The sequence below is a fragment of the Syngnathus scovelli genome, chromosome 3 (assembly GCF_024217435.2).
Source record: "Syngnathus scovelli strain Florida chromosome 3, RoL_Ssco_1.2, whole genome shotgun sequence".
Classification (NCBI taxonomy): domain Eukaryota; kingdom Metazoa; phylum Chordata; class Actinopteri; order Syngnathiformes; family Syngnathidae; genus Syngnathus; species Syngnathus scovelli.
Window position 1 is genome coordinate 19,740,198 of NC_090849.1, and position 22,814 is coordinate 19,763,011.

General features: G+C 43.9%; 1 protein-coding gene across 5 annotated transcripts; it reads left to right on the top strand.

Moving 5' to 3' along the window:
* The first annotated feature begins 154 nt into the window (after positions 1–154).
* Positions 155–20,833, top strand: rasgrf2b (Ras protein-specific guanine nucleotide-releasing factor 2b). 5 transcript variants are annotated; one of them, XM_068650182.1, is made up of 29 exons: positions 155–766; positions 5,637–5,743; positions 5,856–6,003; positions 7,769–7,858; positions 7,932–8,068; positions 8,213–8,329; positions 8,402–8,481; positions 9,094–9,287; positions 9,511–9,620; positions 9,727–9,845; positions 10,397–10,557; positions 10,629–10,695; positions 10,951–11,087; positions 11,300–11,382; positions 12,181–12,429; positions 12,744–12,836; positions 13,698–14,152; positions 14,464–14,589; positions 14,763–14,852; positions 14,958–15,064; positions 15,621–15,733; positions 15,927–16,005; positions 16,628–16,731; positions 16,815–16,899; positions 17,375–17,572; positions 17,887–17,966; positions 18,036–18,153; positions 18,230–18,298; positions 18,867–20,833. In XM_068650182.1, the coding sequence occupies exons 1-29, from the start codon at positions 491–493 to the stop codon at positions 18,957–18,959; spliced, it is 3,885 nt and encodes a 1,294-aa protein (XP_068506283.1). In that variant the 5' UTR covers positions 155–490; the 3' UTR covers positions 18,960–20,833. The 5 variants fall into 5 exon arrangements, with proteins under 5 accessions (XP_068506283.1, XP_068506284.1, XP_068506285.1 ...); XM_068650183.1 differs by having other exon boundaries at positions 14,763–14,840; XM_049762810.2 differs by having other exon boundaries at positions 156–766; positions 15,945–16,005.
* The last annotated feature ends 1,981 nt before the right edge of the window (positions 20,834–22,814 follow it).

The following is a 22,814-nucleotide window of genomic DNA, read 5'->3' on the forward strand; positions in this document are numbered from 1 at the left end:
TTTCGTGAAAAGTATGTGTACAGTGTGAATAATTTTGCCACCTCAGGTACATCTACAAGTAGAAGAAGACTCCTGAAGTCATAATAGCACAACATCGAAATTCTCGCTCCGCCTTTAACAACACACGGTGAGAGAGTCGGCCACGCAGGGAGGGAGGGGCTGGGGCTCGTGGTTACGTGGGTGCATGTCTGTGCCACACACAGTTGACCACATTCAAAAGCCGATTACAGCTTATCTCTCTGTGTCATTTTGTCCTCCTCCACTTGAGGCTTCTCGATGTTGTCAGACAAGCTGTGAGCGAGCGCCATGGATTCCCCTTCGGCGTCTCCGGGCGCGTCGGCGGACGCAGCGCATGAGCCGGCGGGGCAACTTTTACGCACTGCTCGGCGTCTCTGAGACACCTCGGCGGGGAAACCTTTCCCACGGAGATGGCCGAGCGTTGACCGTGAAGATAAAGAAGAAGTAAAAGAAGAATCGAGCTGCGCTTAGGATGCAGAAAAGCGTGCGTTACAACGAGGGCCACGCGCTCTTCTTGTCGGCTGTGGCGCGTAAAGAGGGCACCAAACGCGGCTTCCTGAGCAAGAAGACGGCTGAGAACAGCCGCTGGCATGACAAGTTCTTCGCCCTTTACCAGAATGTTCTCTTCTACTTCGACAACGAGCAGAGCGCGCGCCCCGCCGGGATTTACCTGTTGGAAGGCTGCACCTGCGAGCGCGCACCCGCACCCAAAATGTCCACCACGGGGAAAGAAGCCCTTGAGAAACAGGTGGGAAATGTTATCACAACACGACTCAAACACTGAACATTCATATATAACCTACAAAATGATAGAACTTGTGCAAACTGTTATTACAGTCAAAGTTGGCCAAATCTCACGTTAATCGTCATGAAAACATTTTTCAATCTTTACGTGTGGAAGGAAAATCCGGAAACTGCCTCCTTAAATCAAAATGGAATGGAGTTGTTGCTAACAACTCCATTCAAGTTACTGTTTTAAAATGCCACAATATTAGGTACCCACAAACTGTTAAATGACAGCAAATACATCCCCGTATTAAACACAATAATACTTTTCATTTCAGTTCTGTAGAACTGCATTGCGTCTAATGGGGGGGGTTCTAATATTTTGACGTGAAGGTCACCTAAAATACGTGATCATCTTGTGGTTGTAGTTTTCTACTGCGTCATTCTTAGAGCTGTTTCTAATGTTTTGACTGATGTGAAGTAATCAAAATACGGGAAAAAGCTCCCAGTATGTGTATTGTGGTATTTATCAGTATGTATCTTTTGAATGTTTTGGTTACTTTATGCAAGTCAAATCATTAGGAACAAGTTAGAGTGCTTTGTATGATGATACGCTGCACCATCTGGTAGCATCTTCTTTTTTAAAGATGTTGCTTTCGCATGTCATTGCATAAAGCTCAGCATCGTTGTGCCCGTGTAAAGTTGCATGAAAAAAATAAAATACTGGGTGCGCCAGTTTCAGCAACACAGTTGGAACATCTCTGCAGCGTCTCAGTGCCTCCTCCCTGCAGGAGATCCTCCTCCAGGAAAGGAATGAGTTGCGCAATGCATTGACTTTCCTCTCCATGCTGCAGTAGAGATACAGTGGGCGACGTGATATTGACTTTGAATGTGCTAATTATCGGACTGGTCAAGGTGATGCCTCATTGTCACCCCTCAATTCCTCAAAGCACACGGTGGGAGAGCGAGGCGGCAACAAGTTGTTCTAGGTCAAGAAAACGAATATGCACGGTGTTCCGTCAATATATTGCGTTTCATCCTTTGCGGCGTTTCTATTTAGCACGCTCCATCTTGGTCAAAGGCCCATGGGGTCACATCCTGACCATCAACAGTCCCTCGTGAAGTCAATGTGAAACTTAAAATGTAGAGTTGACAAGATTCATCGACGACTAATAAAATAATAATCGTTTTCATAATTGAGTAATCATTTATGGCCATTATGTGAGGTACAGGTACAGTTTTTGTGGAAAAAAAAAATCACTCGATATGATGCAGTTGTCAGTACAAAGTGAGCAAAATTTTACTAGTCCTGATGTAGTAGACTGTGCAGGTGTATGAAATATTGTACTTGTTAATTGGAAGAGGCTTTTTTTTTTTAAATTAAAACTCCCATTGCCAATTTAGCAATTTACCTCAAGGCCATTTCCATTTAACCTGTTCAATGAGATCTGCTGTTACTCTGACTGCACTTGGATGTTGCACGGCGGCGGCGGCGCTTGCATTGTGATGTTTCTCGGCTGTCTTTCTCCCTCTGGCCTGTCTCACTCTCGCACTACAGCTGTGACGCTTAATTAGGGTTATTTTCAATCTGCCCTAAGCTGCAAGCCTGTGTTCTGCCACGCATATTTTACAAGCATAGCCATGCACTCAGGAGCAAAATCAACTCATTACATTTTGTTTCCCCCCCATCTATTGCTGATAGTCAACTTTAAGGGATTTGCTTCGTGTGTGTGTGTGTGCGTGCATTAAAGTGAAGCAGTGAAGTAACCTGCAGTGTATCACACCCCCACAGTGAGCCGCAGTCCAAGCGCACGAAGCCTGCTGCCTTTCCTCGTGCGCCGTACTCGCACAAAGATACAAACCCTTCAAATCATTTGGAGTGCATTCACATTGGTCTGAATGGTTTCCACAGCGACGCCGCCGCTGCTATTTGAACACGGCATAGTTTGGCTTGGCATACGCAGAGAAGCGCACCATCTTCATGTATTGATTGTCGATCGCACAGTTCACTGGAGGACCTTTTTAAAACGGTTTTATTTCAGTTTGTTTATTTTGAACTTGAGAAGGCTGGATGACACTCCCATGTTGTCGTGTCGATGCTGTAGTTGCATCAAAACTGAGCCAGGGCTACTGTTCCAGTACGTTTCCAAATCAGCAGTTCTACAAAATTATTCTGCTATTTTTGGTTAGGATAACGACAACATGCCTGCTTACAATGCCTCGAGCATCTGACAGTTCCTGGCCATGTGATTGTCTTGCCTAAGTTTAAAAGGGTCATCAAGGGCACCCACTTTGAAAAGGCAGATGACATCAAAATGGTGATACAGCATCCCAGAAGACTCCTTTCAGGAGTGCATGAAGACCGGATTACTATCTCCCATCCCCTATGGAAGATTTTTTTATATTGTGAAAGTCATATATTTTCAGTTGTGCATGCAATCTTCAGGCATCTCAAAGGGAATGAGCTTTTATACAGTCAAGTCCCGTTATGTTCTTGCTATGGCCGCCACACATGGATGAGAGGTGGTACGCACCCCACGGGGTCTTTGTGTCGTATATTCTAGTGACTGTTAAAATCGTCAAGCGTCTGTGCTGAGCTAATAAGCCCCCGCGAAGACGAAACAAACATAGTAAAGCAGATTTACAGTTGATCTCCACACTTGTTACGTCGTCCTCTATTTTATGACTGGCAGGTTGTATGCCCGCAAGCTTCCTGAAAGCGATGGACGATCATTGCAGGAGTCATACTATATGATTCAGATGTGGGAAAATGCTTCATAAAACATTTATTGAGAGGAAACAGAAGGGCTTCGTTACGATACATTTGCGCAAATATACCGTGTTGACTTTATGTGCTTGTGGACGGACGGATGGATGGATGGATGGATAGGAACTTAATGAAGTCATGCTGTAGAGAAAATGGATGCATACTGCATATGCTACTGGTGTACCTATTGTTACGTCCTCTTCTCTGAAAGCTTTTAAACCCTCGCCAATTATCATTGCAATTCCATTCTCTTGTGACTCTCAGCAGGAGTGGCACAAATTTGCCTCCTAATCTTATGTCTTGATGTGAACTTTGTTGTTCTCAGTAGTCAAAACGTCCTCCAGTTGTTTTGTTGCTGCAGCATGTTTAAGACAGTATGGAAAAAGTCGACTTGTTGGCCCTGTGGGAGTCCAGCAGGGCTAGAAGAGACAAGACAGGGGGATAATGAGAATAAGAAAGGAAGATTGGGAGAGGGATCCACAAAACTGGTGGGTGGGTACAACAACAGTGATCTCACTCAACGAGTCGAAACGTTCTTACAAATGACTTGTATTGTTTCTCGCGCTGGTTTAACCCTTTAATAGATATACTTTATGGAGTCCTTTTTAGCCAAATCATAAATGCCACATAGCCAGAAAGGCATGCATGGTTTGATTCATAGTGTCTTTGAGGTAATGAATTCTAACCGCTAAGCATGTCATAAGAAACGATTCCGTTTCACCTAATTGGCCCCTCATTTCCTTGAGAGCGGTTTCTCTCAAGATGAGGATTCAGGTGAGCAAGCGGAAGAATTCAAATTGTCTTCCGAGTGCTTCATTGTTTCTAGAAGCGTTCGCCCCGTCCGTGTCTTTACACGTCTAAATGGAATTTCTTACAGTGCACTGAAAGCCCTCGGGGATTAGGAGGGTACATTGGAGACGATTTGAAGGGAGAGTGAGCATGTGAGTGATTCCGAAATGACTGTGTTGGGATGGGAAGATTTGTGTGTGTGTGTGAGTGTGTATGTGTGTGTGAGTGAGGAAGCGCCCGAACACTCTTTCGGAGGGAGCTGCCTGTACAGGTCTCGTATTAAAAGAATGTGTAGCTAATGAGAGTCAAAATGTATAGAAACTAGGTGTTTCACGCAGAAAATCTTTCCATGTTTCATGTTCATTGACTGTGCCAATGTTTACATAATTTCCCTCCGCTTTGTAGTAACACAGCAACTTGTCTTCCATCTTTGTTCCCAAACTTGTAATGTGTAATCAAGAAAAGTCCAAAAACACAAAGAGGCATCACGGAGGTACAAAACCCAGGCGGAAGACTCCGATGTGGCGTTGCCATGGAGACGCTCCCCTGTTAGACACAATTTCAAAACATCCACGTGCTCAAGAAATATTACGTAACAGCTCTTTCTTCACTCTGTCTTTGGATGTGTTTTGGATCTGTGACAGTACAGATTAGCGTCGATGTAATAATGTCCCGGCAGTCAGTGAATCGAAGTGACAGGTGGTTTTAGAATAATAATAATCATAAAAACGATCTGGATATGAGAAAGGAGATGCTGCTGTTTGTGTCCCAATAACCTCGGTGACTCCAGCCCATCTCAATAGCACCAAAGCCCGTCCGTTTTCCTCGGGGGCAAATGTCTCCGCCTCCTCTGGACTCTGCTCGCTTCACTGAATCCTCACTGAGACACAAAGGGATGAAAGCATGAGGAGATGCCGAGATGGGGGGGGGGGGGGGGGGGAGTGGATTTGGAGAGGAGCTAGAGTGGGATGAGAGGTGAAATGCAAAGAGAATGGACGGGAAGGGAGCAGAGCAAAAGTCCACTCGGAGCTCAAAGTCTTGTGTGATTTTGCTTGGCTAAGAATAGCAGCTCTTGTGCTAACCCAGTGCCCCGGGACATGGCCATTTGAATAAAAGCTTCACACAGTGCGACTCTGTGTTCCGCTCTCTAGGTGAGTGCCTGTGTTGGCGTGTGTCTGTGTATGCAGTATACATTTGAAGACCAGAAAACAGTAGTCAGGAGGCATGGCAGCTTTATTTTTATGTACATATACGTGTGAAACAGCTCCATGACTGCAATGGAGGAATGCATTTTCCATATTTGACAAATCGGACGTTCTCTCATTTGCACCTACAGCACTACTTCCTGGTGGTGTTCGGCCACGATGGACAGAAGCCTCTGGAGCTGCGAACAGAGGAGGAAGTGGAGTGTGACCAATGGGTGGAGGCCATTCAGCAGGCCAGGTAGACAACGACACGGCAACTGGGTCATATTCTTGCATTGATTCATCCAATCATATTGCTCCTCAAGCTGACATTTCTTCAACATCATAGAAGGACATCCCTTCCCTTTCAGTTATTCAGACATCATCATCGAGCGAGAGGTGCTTATGCAGAAGTACATCCACCTAGTCCAGATCGTGGAGACGGAGAAAGTGGCGGCCAATCAGCTGCGCACACAACTGGAGGACCAGGACACCGAGATTGAGAGGCTGAAAGCCGAGGTATTGACTAACACGCACGAGAGACACTTTATTAGGTACACCTGTGAAGTTCATTGAGCTCTCACTCAAGAGCCGTTTCAAACATTATGGCTTTACGTATCACGCTCATCAATGTATGTTCTACTTCTATCTTTTTGATTAGACTCTAATTGCCATGTAACGGCACGTGTTCACCTCTACAATATATACTCCATGTGACTTGAGGTTGGAGGCGTGTATGTGTGTTTGCGTGGAGGGATTGATCGATGCTCCCAGTGTAGGAGGAGAATAAAGATGAGCCATGGCGTTCTTTCAAGCAGCCGACAAGCAACTGTTCTACTTATCTAACACACACGCACGCACGTACGCAGAGACAGACACACTCATTCAGGCATTGATGACCTTTGCACCACTGTAAATCTTGATTGATTCTGCTCAAGTAAACACCCAACCACGGGTAATTATTGGTTTGTAGTACAAGAACGATCCGTAGTGATGATTATTTCTCAAGTGAACAGTTAATGAGCGCGTGGCGGCATTGTCATGACCGGATTGAAGAATCAGAAAACAATTGTGATAAAACGGCTGCCGAGCAGAATTTGTGACAACGAGAGCCTCTTGCTGTTTCCTTGGTACTGTTAAACACAACAGAGGAAGGACAGGGAAGAAACCCCCCCACACACAAATATATAAAATATAAATGTAGTTGTGTATAGACGCCACAAGATGGCACTATTATTATTTTAGACCAGGCTATGCCTTCTCTAAATGAAGCTCCTCCCCTTCACTTCCACATAGTTCCTTGTCACCAATCGTATCAAAACTCTGAATATGCCTACCTTGCCTCGAATGAAATGTCACCACAGATTCTTACTTATCCAACTCCTCATTGCACCAATATTCCCTCCCCAGGTGAAGCGCAAGTGCGCTATGTAGAATGGCCGTCAACGTGCTGCTGCTTGGCGAACATGCAAGTTGTGGGCTAAGCAGCAATTGGCCCCAAAGGGGACCAGCAGCTATCATCTCCATAAATCACATCTCCACCGCCATGTTTTGTATTTTACATGTGAAGCCCTGCAGATCATCAAAATGCTAACAGAGGGCTTTCTTCTTATTATTATTATTAGCAAACATCTGCTTGCGTAATGGGGCCGCACGTGAAAAAACATTATCATTTGAGAGCCAGTGCGCAGCCGGTGATTCGTCTCATTAAAAACGCACTCTTGCTTGTGTGTGTGTGTGTGTGTGCGAGGTGCTCTGTGTTTATGAATAATTAAAGCAGCTAGCCACTGTAAGTATCAACAGTTGGCAGCCTCCTCTTTGCAAGCATTTACATAATGTTGCTGCTCCAGCCAGTGTGTCAGGTTTTTGGTCTATCGAGTTTATTTTCAAGCACAAAAGCTGAAAGGCAAAACAACTAATGTTACACACAGAAGCAGCTGCCGCCCAGAAGAAAAAAAAAAAAGCTTTTAGCAGCTCTGCTCGAGGTGAAAAAGAAATTATTTACAATTACCAGACGAAATGTGTTCCTTTTGTCTGAATCTGGAAAGATGGGCGGTGATTTTCTTGCCCTCCGCCAGGAAATGTCACCTTTTTAAATGCTCATAAAAGGGGCTGCCGCAGACAGAATAGATCTTTAAAAGCCTTTGCTGCCAGAAATATAATTTTCTGAGACAGAAGATTTTTTGCTTAGTATCAGTAAATTATTTTGTATCATGCACAATATCAACAATACGTGCAGCGCATTTTATTAATGATGTGTTAATCGTATGATTTCTGTTTGCAGATCATTGCTCTGAACAAAACCAAGGAGCGTATGAGGCCTTACCACGTCAACCATGAAACAGAAGATCCAGACATCAAAAAGATTAAGAAGGTAAGTGTTTTCTACTGCCAAGCGTCTTCATCATTGGAGCTGCTGCACGTCACGCGTGCTTGTCTGAATTCAGGTGCAGAGCTTCATGCGAGGCTGGCTCTGTCGCAGGAAGTGGAAGCTCATCGTGCAGGACTACATCTGCTCTCCTCACGCTGAGAGCATGAGGAAGCGGAACCAGATTGTCTTTAACATGGTGGAAGCAGAGACAGAGTAGGTGTCGGGATGCTGAAATGATGCTAAATGAAATCGAAGAGCACTCGCCGGATCGCCTGAAATTGTCTTGGGTTTCAAAAATGATCATTTTTAATGATCCGTGTGGTTGAAATAATGCGGCTGGATTTTGTTTGACGGCAGGTACGTCCATCAGCTCTACATCCTGGTCAACTGCTTCCTCAGACCTCTGAGGATGGCCGCCAGCTCCAAGAAGCCCCCCATCAGCCACGACGACGTCAGCAGCATATTCCTCAACAGGTGCGCACAGATTTACCTTCTAATCTAGCGGCAATGATGCCAAGCGAACTGACAAAAGTGAACGCTTCACAGTGAGACCATCATGTTCTTACATGAGATTTTCCACCAAGGCTTGAAGGCCAGAATCGCCAACTGGCCCACTCTGGTGCTAGGTAAGCAGCTGCTTGACTTCACACACATGATGCGCACTCGATTTTTTGGGGGGGCTTGACTAATGGGGTCACGGTATGAGCCGCACCCTCCCCACTCACTTGAGCACCTTTGTTTACGTTTCAAATTTATAGTTGGCCACTTTTATGGATTCAGTGTTGATTGACAAACGGCTCCATCGGAGGATATCTCAATAATAAAGCCCGACGATCAAGTCAATGTTTAAATCCTCGTTGTATATTTGGGTCCAATGACTCACTGGTCTTGTTTGAAACAAGTGCTTAACCACTTTAGAAATGATGTAACTGACATGATAACTTTGGTTCACACCTACCTCCATGACCTGCAAGAGAAAATCGTGGGCCAAATGAATTTGTACAGCATTGTCAAATGTCGTACAGACCAGTAGGTAGGTACGTTGACGGATGGATGGAAGGAAGGCGTTACTCTTTCATCACACGGAAAAAATATAATAATAAAATAAATAGTCTTCTAATCTAATATGATATAGGAATAAATAATTTTTAATGTTTTTTTTATATTTAGTATGGTATATAGATTGAATTCATGATCATTTATCACATTGTCAAGCTGATTGTGGATGTCATTTCCAGCTGACCTTTTCGACATCCTGCTGCCCATGCTGAACATCTATCAGGAGTTTGTGAGGAACCATCAGTACAGCTTGCAGGTTCTGGCTAACTGTAAGCAGAACAGAGATTTCGACAAGCTGCTCAAACAGTACGAGTCCAACGCCGCCTGCGAGGGGAGGATGCTGGAGACCTTTCTCACTTACCCCATGTTCCAGGTTGGCACACACACACAGACACACATCGCGTGGTTTCATGAGAACTCCTGCAGGAAAACGTTCCTATTATTCTGCTATTTTTCGAATTCGTCATTCATCTGGTGAAGAAAATTCATGTCAATGAATTCACTTTTCAACAATATTTTCTTTGAGATTCACCCGTAGGCTCGCTCTTAACTAGAAAATAAAGTTCTAAATTATAGTATGTTTTCTCTCGTCTAAGATTCCTCGCTACATCATCACCCTGCATGAGTTGTTGGCTCACACGCCTCATGAGCATGTGGAGCGCAAGAGCCTCGAGTTTGCAAAGTCCAAACTAGAGGAACTGTCCAGGTATAGATTTTCTTTTTCTTGTGAACATTTATACTATTGTCTCCTTTGTTCCTAACACTGACAATTGTGTGTGTGTGTGTCTCTGTGTGTGTGTGTGTGTGGTCAGAGTCATGCACGACGAGGTGAGCGACACCGAGAATATTCGTAAGAATCTGGCCATCGAGAGGATGATCGTGGAAGGTTGTGACATCTTGCTGGACACCAGCCAAACGTTCGTCAGGCAGGGTGAGTCTTTCTCATTTCGATAACAAGGGTTCGACTGCAGACCATCTTGCCCCATCTACCACCATCCTAATGGGGCCCATGGTCTGACCTCCATAGATGACGCTCAAGTCAGTTGGCTAACTGACACTTGCCCCCAAATATAACATCAACACCTTCAAGGAACCGTCTCCTCCAATACGAAGAAGAACAATGGTTAAAATAAGGCGTGAAATGGAACCTTGATTCAATGCATCGAGATACTTTTGGCCCAAATTATTGTTTTGTACCTTCTTCGTAGCCTAAAAATATGCAACGTGATAAGTACCAAATTATTGTAGCTTTTTTTTTTTTTTTTTTAATCCAAACATAACTTGTTCAATAAGGACAATAATGGTGTGCAGCCGCTCACATTGAAGAGCTAATATCGATACATGCCCCTGCTAACATGGCGGTCAAGTATGTACATGAATTGCTTTTTGATGGCAAAGTCGCCCCTGTCAAAATGGCCACCAGTGGCTACACACATTTGTCAATTTGAGGCAAGAGTCTTGAACCAACGGCGCTCTCTTCAGGCTCCCTCATCCAGCTGCCGTCGGTGGAGCGAGGCAAGCTCAGCAAAGTGCGACTGGGCTCGCTCTCTCTGAAGAAGGAAGGCGAGAGGCAGTGCTTCCTCTTCACAAAACACTTCCTCGTGTGCACTCGCAGCTCCGGCGGAAAATTGCACCTCCTCAAGGTGATGCCAGCTCTGCTTTCTTCAACCACTTTTCCCATTTGCGCTCGCTTGACCGCACTTTTTGCTCGCAGCAAGGCGGCGTCTTATCCCTCATCGACTGCACTCTCATCGAGGAGCCGGACGCTGGCGATGAAGACTGTAAGTTCTCTCCTGCCATTAGGGGAGGTTAATTGGATGTCAGCCGAGTGAGTCCTCTTTAAATATCAGCGGCTTTCTTTTAAAGACCAGGTTAAGATCTTTTGACATTAACTGTCCATTAAATTGATTTATGGCGAGGATGTAGAAACAGACTTCAATATGGAACACAGATTGACATTTTTCATTTTAGCAGATCAGGAAGTGAAAAAGGCCTCACGTACAAAACAAGTGAATGCCACTTGCATGCGTCTTCAGCTAAAGCTGGAGGTCAGGTGTTCGGTCAGCTCGACTTCAAGCTGGTGGTGGAGCCGGCTGACTCGGCTTCGTTCACCGTGGTTTTGCTGGCGCCCTCGCGACAGGAGAAGGCTGCGTGGACCAGCGATATTAGCCAGGTGACACACACACACACACACTGAATAACAAGAACCAAGTCCCTGCTGGGCTTTGTGGAGGCATAGTGATACGTAAACACTGACACGGTGCAGCTCCCTGGAGGTGAGTTCAGCTCAGCGCTTTTCACAAACACACAAGCTCGGCGTAGGGACGTGAACATTTCTTCTCAAAAAGTGGTTTATATGGACTCATTTGTTGTGTCCCACTTCAGTGTATCGATAACATTCGCTGCAATGGTCTGATGACCAGCGTCTTTGAGGAGAACTCCAAAGTCACCGTGCCTCACATGATCAAGTAAGTGTGTGAAGAGGAGGTGGCCATTTTTTGATGCGCATGTTGCAAAACATCAAGCACATGTGGGTGGTGATGTTTTAAACGTGTTGATTCTGGTCCCCAAAAAAATTCTTTTTTTTTTTTTTTTATTATTATGCTTCCTTTCTTGGTTATTTTGGTTTCAGAACTTTGATCTGACATGCTTTTCATTCTTTCTTTGCAATACAGTGGAACCTCCAAGGTCGAACACAATGGATTTGGGATATTGCAACACCCATTGGAAATAATGGAATGAGAATTAAACTGTTCTAGGGCTCAAACGTCATCAAATTCAACATTTAAATTCAATTTGTTTTAACCGAACAATGTTTTCAGTAATGTGTGGAAAAACTGCAATTACTGTTAAAACGAAAAAAAAAAAGAGATGTTTTCATTGGAACCACTCTTTGTGTTGTGGCTTTGAAAACAAAGTTACAAGGTACTTCATGTTATCAGTTGCCATGGAAATGAAAAATAAGTCAACTACTTTTAAACCAAGGAATACATTTCAATGTCTTACAAGTATAAAAATATGCGAATAATAAGTAATCTTTAAGGCAAGTTATTAAAATCATTTGAATAGAATTGCGTTGAAATGCAAAATCCAGTTCAACAGCCAAATTTGACATTTTGCTCACATTCCGATGTGAGCTTTAGAGGTTTCAGTGTATACGTTTGAATTCAAATCCAATTGGAATTCATTTCTTGTCATGCTTTGCAGCAGCAGTCACCCACGCTTGTGTTGTGTGTGTGTGTGTGTGTACGTGTGTACCTCATCAGATCCGATGTGCGTCTCCATAAAGATGATGTTGACATTTGCTTCAGCAAGACGCTCAACTCCTGCAAGGTCCCGCAGATCCGCTACGCCAGCGTGGAGCGTCTTCTGGAGAGGCTGACCGACCTGCGCTTCCTCTCCATCGATTTCCTCAACACCTTCCTGCACACGTACAGGATCTTCACGGCGGCCAGCGTGGTCATGGACAAACTGGCCGACATCTACAAGAAGCCCTTCTCTTCCATTCCCATCAGGTCGCCCGCCGCACACGCCCAGAAACACACCGATCGATTAATCCAGTCATTTTGAGCCAAAATAACGTAACTATTATGAATGTAGGTGATTCACTAGCGTGTATGATATGATTGCGGAAAAATGGATCCACACGCTGTCCATGTCCGTGCATTTCTTCCAAATGAGCTCATCAGACCAGCGTTTTATGTGCTTTCCCGTGTTGGCAATTGAAAGACAACAACAAGAGTGCTCATTTTGCCAACCCCCCCGCCCCTCCCGCCCTTCATGGAACTGACGTGTCCTTGTCCTCCACCGTGCCGCGTCCAAACTGCAGGGCGCAGTACCACTCATTTGACCGTCTGTCCATCTCATCCATCTGTCCCGACTACAGTCTGAAGATCAAGAAGATAGCCATGGATCCGTCCAAGTAACCAGCTCCACTTCTTTGTCTTTTGTCTTGTCTGTCCTACCTTCTCCGCTCTCTTTTAGTCTTGCCCACCTGATGCATGGCTCTCTAATGCCATCCGTCTTTTGGATGAACGGACACACGAGAAGGATTTATGTTGAGTGCGGCATGTTGTGTTCTCACATCCTTGCATCCGTAGCGATTGACTTGTCCCTCCCCTGCTGCCTGCAATAACCTTCTTCTCCTTTCATTTTCCCCTTTTCAATCTCGCTATGCAATTTCTGCTTGTTGTTCACGATGGCTGTGTTCAGCTTCGATTAGGGCAGAGTGCAATTGTTTTGATTTATTGTCGAGTTTTTTTCCAGACAGTTCAGTCCTAAGATGATAGCTAGCGGTTGTGAAAGTGGATGCTTTTTGAAGATGTATAGAAATTGAACACTAAGGAAAAAAAAACAAGTATTTTCAAAAAGGAATAGTGCTTGTTGAAAACCAAAGGCAAAATTCATCTGAATTACAAAGTATTTGAATGGACTGTGTAAGCAGCATATGGACAAAAAAGTTTGGTGACTCCAAAAAAACTAATGGCACAGTATAAGGAACAAAACTAAAACAATTTTTTTAATTGTAATTTAAAACAATGAGAGATATAATAAATCTAGTTGACATAGCCCAAAAAAAAAAAACAGTTTGTTTACGAGCACTGCTGCACTGAAGGGTTATAGCATCACAACATCAAGAGATACAAGGCACTACTGAATTGTCAAGTTCTGTTCAGATGAATGAGCCTTGGATGCAAAGAATACAAAGTGTCTCCTTGTTCCTCGGTCCGACTTTGCTTGTGTTCCAGTTTTTGTAAGAGAGGTTTCCATGTTCCCTTTGTAGGTCCCTGGAGCTGTTCTTTGCCACCAACCAAAACAACAGGGGCGGCGAGCACATAAATGACAAATCTCCTCGTCTCTGCCGCAAGTTCTCCTCTCCCCCTCCTCTCTCCATCCCCTCCCGCACTTCTTCGCCCGTGCCCGCCCGAAAGCTCTCCCTGCACTCGCCTGTCAGCGGCAGGGTGGGCGGGCTGGACCTAAGCGGTCCTCTCTCAGGCCTGAATTGCAACACGTCGCCATCGGCCGCCGGCAGCCCCACGTCGGCTCACACCCCCCAGACCCCTACGCCGACCGCCTCTTCTCCCCCTCCTCCTCTTTCTTCCTCCACCTCTCCACCGCAAGACCAAGTGCCTCCCGTTCCCTCGTCTCCCGAGCAGAGTCCAAGCCAATGCGCCGAGGGGGACGACGTTCCCAGGATTGACCCTTTTTGTGGCAAACTGAGACGGAGCATACGCAGAGGTCAGCGATCCATCATAATTGTGCTATTTTTGATCAGCAAGTCGGATGGGTTGGCCTTGCTCTGGCTGTACGGCCCTCTCCGAATTCCATTTTGTGGCTGACACACGTTAGAGACTCCTCTGCGTGTTTGATTCATCACTTATCATTATTCAAGTCCGCCTGTCATCCGTAATTAGGACTGGGCTTATATTAGATATAATTGACACGGCGGATTGCCGAACAAAAATGCCGCAAAGAGTCTTAAGGTGACTTAGGCTAGTTGAAATAGGTATGGCCCAAAAAAAAACATGTCGATCCACTATCTGTTCTAGCTGTCTTGGAGTCAGCGTCACTAGAGAAAATCCTTCCCGAGTCTCCTCAAAGCAGCGAAGCCGGAGACATGTCCCCTTGTCGCTCGCCGTCCACACCGCGACACCTCCGCTTCAGGCCACCGGGAGGTAAGAGTTTACATGATGCAAAAACATGATTCTCAAAAGCTGAACAAAGTTCAAATCAAATTTCGATTCCAAAAGAACTACATGTCGGGCCTTTTCAACTCCATGTCCGTACATGACTGGACAGCACTGTCGTGTTTTCTTCACCTACTGTCATGGTTTTGATTTTCCTGCAGCCCAGTCCGGGGAGAACTCTCGCTGCGCAGTTTCTCCTGCCTCAGCTTTTGCCATTGCCACAGCCGCAGCGGGACACGGTACGCCACCAGGTACACACCAATGGCATCAGCCTAATAAAGAGAGAGAAAAAAACACACCATACTGCCCTGTAATTATGATGATGACAGCGATAATGAAGATCTTCTCTGTTCTAGTGTTCAACAACTCTGAAAGAACTTGTGACAAAGAGTTTATCATCCGGCGGGCTGCAACCAACAGAGTTCTAAACGTTCTGCGCCACTGGGTCTCCAAACATTCACAGGTACGTGTGTGTGTGTGTGTGTTGGGATCCCATCACTTCATTAAAGCCGCAGTATAGTTAGTGCTGCTGCATTCATCTCTCATCCTGACACGCTTGCAGCCACCTCGCCACCGTTGTTGTACAGTCAGATGGGTCAGCGGTTCCTCTAATGAACGCCACTTGTCTGCGGAGGCGTGCACCAAGTTCAACTGCATTGATCCGCCATATGACTTTTCTTCAATCATATTAAACACTGTTAGCCCTCCTTTTACACACACACGCACACTGAAAGGGCAAAGGAGCTTGTTAGAGGGGACCTTTGGGAATGCGTGATGGGGAAGAAGAAACAAGTGAAAGGCTTTGGGAAGAGTAGAAGGTTAGCTGAGGTGAACAATTTCACATTGGTGACTGATAATCAATGGCAAAGGGGAGATGATAGAAGACATTTGTTGACCATGAGGTGGATTCAAAATGTTTAAGGGACACAAAATGAATTAAAATAATTGTTCTTCTTCACACTTACACACGATTTGCGTGGTTTGAGTTGATCCTTTTGTTGTTGCGTTTGTGCAATGAGGACTTTGAAATGAACGGAGAACTGAAGATGTCAGTCATCTGTCTCCTGGAGGAAGTCCTCCGAGACCCGGACCTTTTGCCTCAGGAGAGGAAAGCCACTGCCAACATACTCAGGTACGCAGCACACTCATTCTGCCTGTTGTTTTATTTACCACACATGAAGATCAAATATTCTGTATGATGCCTTGTCTTTGTTATGTGTTGTATAATTAATATTCAGCTGACAGTATCAATCAAAAAGGATGAATTCAGTGCAGCAGTACGTGTCAATAAAGTTGTCTTTTTCCCTTCTTACCAAGCAGTTTAGTTTGTTTGTTCCCCTTAGTGCCCTCTCTCAAGATGAGCAGGAAGACGCCCAGCTGAGGATAGAAGACATTTTACAGATGGTGACAAAACACTCACTCAGACACACGCATAAACACAAGCAACTCATCGTTTTGTTTTGAAAATGTGTGTTTTATGACTGCTCTTTCTTTTATGGAAGGGGCCTCCCCGATGTACTTAAATATTGACGCTCGTCGTGTGCACAAGTACAACTTTAATTTCCCTGGTTACTCTATAGCGCCGCTCCCAGAACAACGGGACCTTCAGTTGTCCTCATGGAGTAATGGCTGAGGAGTGACCACACACACACACACACACTTACACACACACAAAACTCAGGACCGTAAATTTGGTACCATGTCCTCTAGACGATGACCATAAAAACTGCTCTTCATCATCAATTGTGTTATTAGCTGTAGCACAATGAGCCATTAATCTGTGTGTGATATTTTTACCAAAAAAAAACCACATGTACTTTAAGAAACATAGACAGATGACATCATTTAAATGCATGTACAAAAAAACAATGCTTTTTTTTTTTATTTGATCGACAATGTGCTTCTCCTTTTGCTGTTTACACACACACGTACACACACACACATTATCTACTTTTTATTTGTTTGTTACTTGTCTGTAAGCTGTTTGTGCAAAGTCACACGTGTTGGTATTTATGTGTGTGTTCAGGCCGACTGTCCCAAAGCGGAGTGCTTCGAGTCTCTCTCTGCTATGGAGCTGGCCGAGCAGATCACGCTGCTGGATCACATCGTCTTCAGGAGCATCCCATACGAGTCAGTCGTTTTCTTCTTATACTGCATTTTAAAAGCTGTCTTTGTGACATATTAGATTTTCATTTTCACTTTCCCTCCCTTAGAGAGTTCCTTGGCCAAGGCTGGATGAAGTTTGATAAGACAGAGAGGACCCCATACATCATGAAAACAAGTCAACACTTCAATGATGTGGGTGTCGTTCAAATTATTTTATTACAATGGCATATTAGTGTCACCCAGCGAGGAGGGGGGGGGGGGGACGAGATTTAAAATCGTCATGACGATTTAAAATCATCATGATGCGATTAAAAGTCATCATAATGAGATTAAAATGATAAATTTAAAGACATGAGATTAAAAGTCGATTTGACGAAATTTCAAGTTGTCATGACGAGATTAAACTTAAAAAATTGTCTTAGAGTTTGAATTAATTACGGATTTTTTTTCAATAACGTGAAGAGAAAAAGTTGAATATTAACAATTACGTGTGGAGCTTGAATAAAAATAAATAAAAGTGAGACAAAAATAATTCAAATTTGGCTGAGTTAATGCAACAAATATTGCAAGACTCCTAACAATATAAATGAGCAGTGGGATGGAACGGGCTGAAATGGCCTTTCCTTGCTCTAATATGCTGCATCCATTTTTTTGCTGGTGTTCTCAGATGAGCAATCTGGTGGCGTCGCAGATCATGACCCATACGGACGTGGGCTCCAGAGCCAGCTCAATAGAGAAGTGGGTGGCGGTGGCCGACATCTGCCGCTGCCTCAACAACTACAACGGCGTGCTGGAGATCACGTCAGCGCTCAACCGCAGCGCCATCTATCGTCTGAAAAAGACCTGGGCTAAAATCAGCAAGCAGGTGTCTCGTCACGCCGCTCAGCCCGAGGGGCGCTTGGGTTGATAAATATTAACCTTTGCAAGGATTATCGAATTGTTTTGTGTACAAATGTCCCCCCCTGGAGGTAGATTGGCTGTGATTAGAATTGCAGAGAAAATGTAGCGAGCCAATCGGGGCTTGACCTTACCACCTGCAAATTTTATCTATGGCGGCTGATGACATCACTTGCCCTAGCTACCTTGTTACGGGGCGTGTACCTCGCAAGGATAGGCACTTGACAAATGTATTTTGTGTCTTGTGTGTCGTGACTGACCCCATGTTCTGCTGCTGCACAGACAAAAGCGCTGATGGATAAGCTGCAAAAAACGGTGTCCTCGGAGGGAAGGTTTAAAAATCTGAGAGAGACTTTGAAAAAGTGAGCCCTCTTCTCAAATGTTTCTCAGCATTGCACGGCTTCCTTCCCACTTTCTGTTTGTCACCTCAGTTGCAACCCTCCATGTGTACCCTACTTGGGAATGTACCTGACGGACTTGGCCTTCATTGAGGAGGGAACGCCCAACTTTACAGAAGAGGGACTTGTTAACTTTTCCAAAATGAGAATGGTACTGTACTTACTGTAAGTCCCAAAGTGCATTGTGACGTACTGGTTGGATTTTTTTTTTTTTTTTTTTTTAATAGATTTCGCACATTATCAGAGAGATCCGACAGTTCCAGCAGACACCCTACAGGATAGAGCATCAGGTGAAGGTAAATGACTCTCAGCTCATCTTCATCAACATCATTAGTTATCAGGTGGTTGGGGACCGCTGATCTATACTATTCGCTTGTGAGCTGCTCCATGAAACCATATACGTACCTCCCAGCAATTCAAGTGTGGGTTCCATAGTGTAGTGGTTAGTGACTTGGCCTTTCGCCCCAGCGACCCGAGTTCAAATCTCAGTGGAGCCGATAATATTTTATCATGGAAAAATTTGTGCTGCCCCATAAAACCATACACCTGAGGGCTAGGGTTAGGGCCAGGGTTATGCTTAGTGCTAGGGTTGGGGCTAAGGGTTAGGGTTAGGATTGGGGCTAGGGTTGGGGCTAGGGTTAGGGATGAGGGTTAGGGTTAGAGCTAGGGTTAGGGTTAGTGCTAGGGTTGGGGCTAAGGGTTATGGTTAGGGCTAAGGTTAGAGGGTTAGGGGTTAGGGTTAGGGTTGGAGTTAGGGTTAGGGTTAGTGTCAGTGGTCTGAGCTACAACACAGAAATTATCTATCAAACACATATTCCAAATGTCTATGTGGATACAAGAATGGGCATTATCGTTGCCGTGCAGGTGACCCAGTACCTCCTGGATAAAACGCTGATCATGGATGAAGATACTCTCTATGACCTCTCACTGAAGATTGAGCCTCGGCTTCCTGCCTGATCGATAGCCGTCATTGAGAGCCTGCCAAACCTGGCCCCATCCCACCCCACTATTTGCCGAGGTCCACATCCCATGTGATCTCAAGTGATCAAATGAAGATGAAGCCTGGGAAAGGTCTTGAATCTGCAAGCAAAATGCGACTGGTCCGAGGACCGCATGAGGGAAATTGAGGGTTTTGACGAAACGGTGCGCCGTGTCGTGCCGGGCCCGCGTTCACCGTTCCTCAGCGTGTTGCCGCTCGGTAGGAGGGACTGGATCTAAAGAAATGTAGCATACGGAGAGGGCGTGGCAGCGAGATACCTTAGCTAGCGTCTCCGTGTTGTCGTCTGTGTCGTGTTGAGCCTCGTCCTTTTGCAAGAGCCCCGCCCCCTAAAAATGCTTTCCTCTGCATGATTTTGGCTTGGGACATAAATGTCTGGCTTTCAGCTTCATCTCTGACTCCAACCAATTAGCACTTATGCATCCTTGGGAGCTGGGTATGGCATGCATGAACTTGGTTATGCCAGAGACCAGCACATTTGCGACCATCGGATGGATGGATGGATGGATGGATGGATGGATGGATGGATGGATGGATGGATGGATGGATGGATGGATGGATGGATGGATGGATGGATGGATGGATGGATGGATGGATGGATGGATGGATGGATGGATGGATGGATGGATGGATGGATGGATGGATGGATGGATGGATGGATGGATGGATGGATGGATGGACGGATCCTAATTGCACCAGATAACCATGGATACCAAGAAGGCACTCAAATTCTTATAAAATAGGGAGTGCTTCATTAAGTGCCATGTAAGAGAATAATAATAATAAATCTAGAAAAATAAATCTAGAAAACGGAAATGGTTATTGATTACACTATTATCACCACAATTAAGTCCTACGTTGTTTCCATAGTTTCAGCAATGACCTTAAAATATTTTAAATATATTTTTAGAAACATTAAAATATAATTTCACTCAACGTAGAAAATCTGATATTTTGATCAAATAGATGATTTAATAGGTACCTTTAGCTAGCCAGTTAGCATCCATTTTGAAAAAGAAATGATAGAATAGTAAGAAGAAAAAAAACAAGTGGCCTTCTCATGCGCAACTCCCGTTAATTCACAGTCGATGAAAATGACTTGTGTTGTATTGTCTGCATGTTCATGCTACAACTGATAAAACAATAGCGCCCTCTAGTGTTGTAAAGAGCTCTATTGTCCCAAAGCTTTTGCAGCTGTTCAGCATTTTGAATTTTTTGCACTCTGAGATGTAGCTTTGCTTGAGTGATGTTACGACGCTGTTATCACACATATTTGATTTGTTTCTCTTTTTTTCAGGGATACAATAACTCCCCAGGAATTTGAAAATATTCTCAATTGTTATACTGTGAATATTCATTTGACTCTCACGTCTCTATCGCTCTCCGGCATTACAGGGCCAGGCTCTTGTGTGACAAGAAATCTGTTTGTTGTGAAGGAAAAAAAATGTTTGAATGTTAAAAAAAATAATGTAGCATTTGAATAATCCAAACGTGTTTGTGTATTGCTCATATGATGCATGTACACAACAGCTGCATGTTGTGCATGTCTGACCTCTGCTTCTCTGGATTATTATGGTCTGCCTGCGTGTCTAGCTGTCAGGGGGTACACCTTTATGTTCATGTACCTCACTAGGTCCTAAATGAGCCTGTTATGTTTTTTTGTACTGCGCTTTGCCATTTGAAGTGGCAAATGTTAAATGGTGGCTGGGGGCACAAATCATGGATGCTGTGTTTGTAATGTAAAAGTCCTGTTTTCACGTTTGCGTGTTTGTTACTACTGTATCAGTCTGCATTTTTCACTCGCTGATGCAGGAAAATAAATCAACATGCCTTACATGTTGGATTTTTTTTTGCAAGTCACCAAATGTGAAGGTTAGGTTACTCATAATCCATGCATATTCTCATTTTTAGAATTTGAACAACCTTTCCTTGTGGGTTAACTTCCTCAAACAAGAAAGTTCCTAAGCAAAAAGCATAATTCAAACAGGCCCACATGCTTGGCATTTCTCCGAGACATACACATCACAGATCTTCTTGACTGTGGGTGTCAAACTGTTTTTTTTGTCTCTGGCCACTTTTTCGATTCGTTATGACAGTGAAACCAAATAAAGGTTTAATTGTCTCATCATATTATCACATATTACACACAAAATGATAGATTATAGTGATGTGCATTCCAGTTCTTTTAAGTGAACTGAATCTTTAGAATCGGTTCACTCAAAAGATTCGTTCAAACGAATTGTTCCCCCAAACACACACACACACCACACTGATCAGGTTTTTTTATTTTTTTATTTTTTTTTTAAGCTCAATAACACAACTAAGCAATACACCAGACAAAAAACAATCAAGTAAACCCACGGTAATGTCGACAACGCACACGTTTTTCTCTATATTACAGCATCCCGTGGGAACAACATATACATAAAAAAATACAACTACCCCCCCAACAAAATATTATATATAATAATAATAATAGGCTACTCTTTCTGTGGCCATAAGTGTTGGCTGTGAGTGAACAATTCGTTCAAAAGAACGGATTTTTTTTTCTTCAGGGAACGAGAGTGAACGAATCACTTCCTAAAGCGATTCGTTCTTTTTTCAGTTCATATGACTTGTCGTGGATTGCATTTCCCGTTCACCAACCGAATGGATCTATGAGTGAACGAGTCAGTGAGTGAGTGATTTGCATTTCCAGTTCATCGCGAGAACGGATCAGTGAGCGAACGAATCCTGTCTTTCCCGTTCGCGAACGAGTTCATGGGTGAACTGCCTTCCTTCCCGTGCATCAAGGGATCAGTCAGTGAACGTGTTGCGTCTCCTGGCGTGAACTATGTAAGCCAGAATGTAGATTTACGATTTGCCAAGGAAAGAAAGAACCACTCACTGAAACACCACTTCTTTTATGCGCGTTTTCTCGAAGCTAACGGCTAACTTTATTGCATGAAGGGATGCGCCGTTATGCAACAACGGGGAAATTATGCTTCTCTTTGGGTAATCTTGATTTTATAACGTAGTAGTTTTTAAATAACGTGTATGCACATATACGCCTAAATATTGTTATCCAATATATCTACTGCAATTTCACATTGGATTGCTGGCTTGAAATTTACTTTTAATATTATTATTATTATATTATTTTTTGTTTTAAATAAACATTTATGTTAAAACTTGTCTGGTGTTTTATTCCTTGTTTTTTATATTCGCCAATTAAAATATAAAAATCCGATATTTGGTTAACTGGTAAATATGACAATATGTGTTTTGCGTTGTTATATGAGTTGGTGTCCCCCAAAATAACAATTGTCGGCATAACGGATTTTTTTTCAACTTTTTATTCAAGCACAAACACATTCGGCATAATAACACCATCAACTACAATCCAACAAATACAAAATTAAAACAGCAATGTCGGCAGAACGTATGTCGGCTGGCATAGCAGCAACGCTGTCTGTCACTCACTCGTGAATCTTCGCGAACGAACCTGAAAATGGCGGTGTACCTAATAGAGTAAAAAAAAAAGAAAAACTAAATAAATAAATAAGAAAGTGTAATGAACGATTCTTTTGTACAAATCTTTTGAGTAAACCGATTCCAGATTCAGTTCACTTAAAACTGGAATGCACATCACTAGTACAAAAGAGCGCAGACGGCTGACGGCTTCCATGTCGAAATAGCCGACTGGTTAGTGACACGGGCTCCCGCTCTGTATGAACCTGGTTCGATCCCAGGTGTGAGCATATACCCAAGTCTGATTTTAGAATTGGAACCTCACAAATGCAAGTATTTATGTGTAAATACATAAGGTGGCCCCG

Excerpts from the sequence above, each read along its gene's own strand:
- rasgrf2b (XM_068650182.1), top strand. The coding sequence starts at position 491 with ATGCAGAAAAGCGTGCGTTACAACGAGGGCCACGCGCTCTTCTTGTCG. Across the intron at positions 9,846-10,396 it reads CCAAACGTTCGTCAGGCAGG|GCTCCCTCATCCAGCTGCCG; the intron begins GTGAGTCTTTCT and ends CGCTCTCTTCAG. Across the intron at positions 11,088-11,299 it reads GGACCAGCGATATTAGCCAG|TGTATCGATAACATTCGCTG; the intron begins GTGACACACACA and ends GTCCCACTTCAG.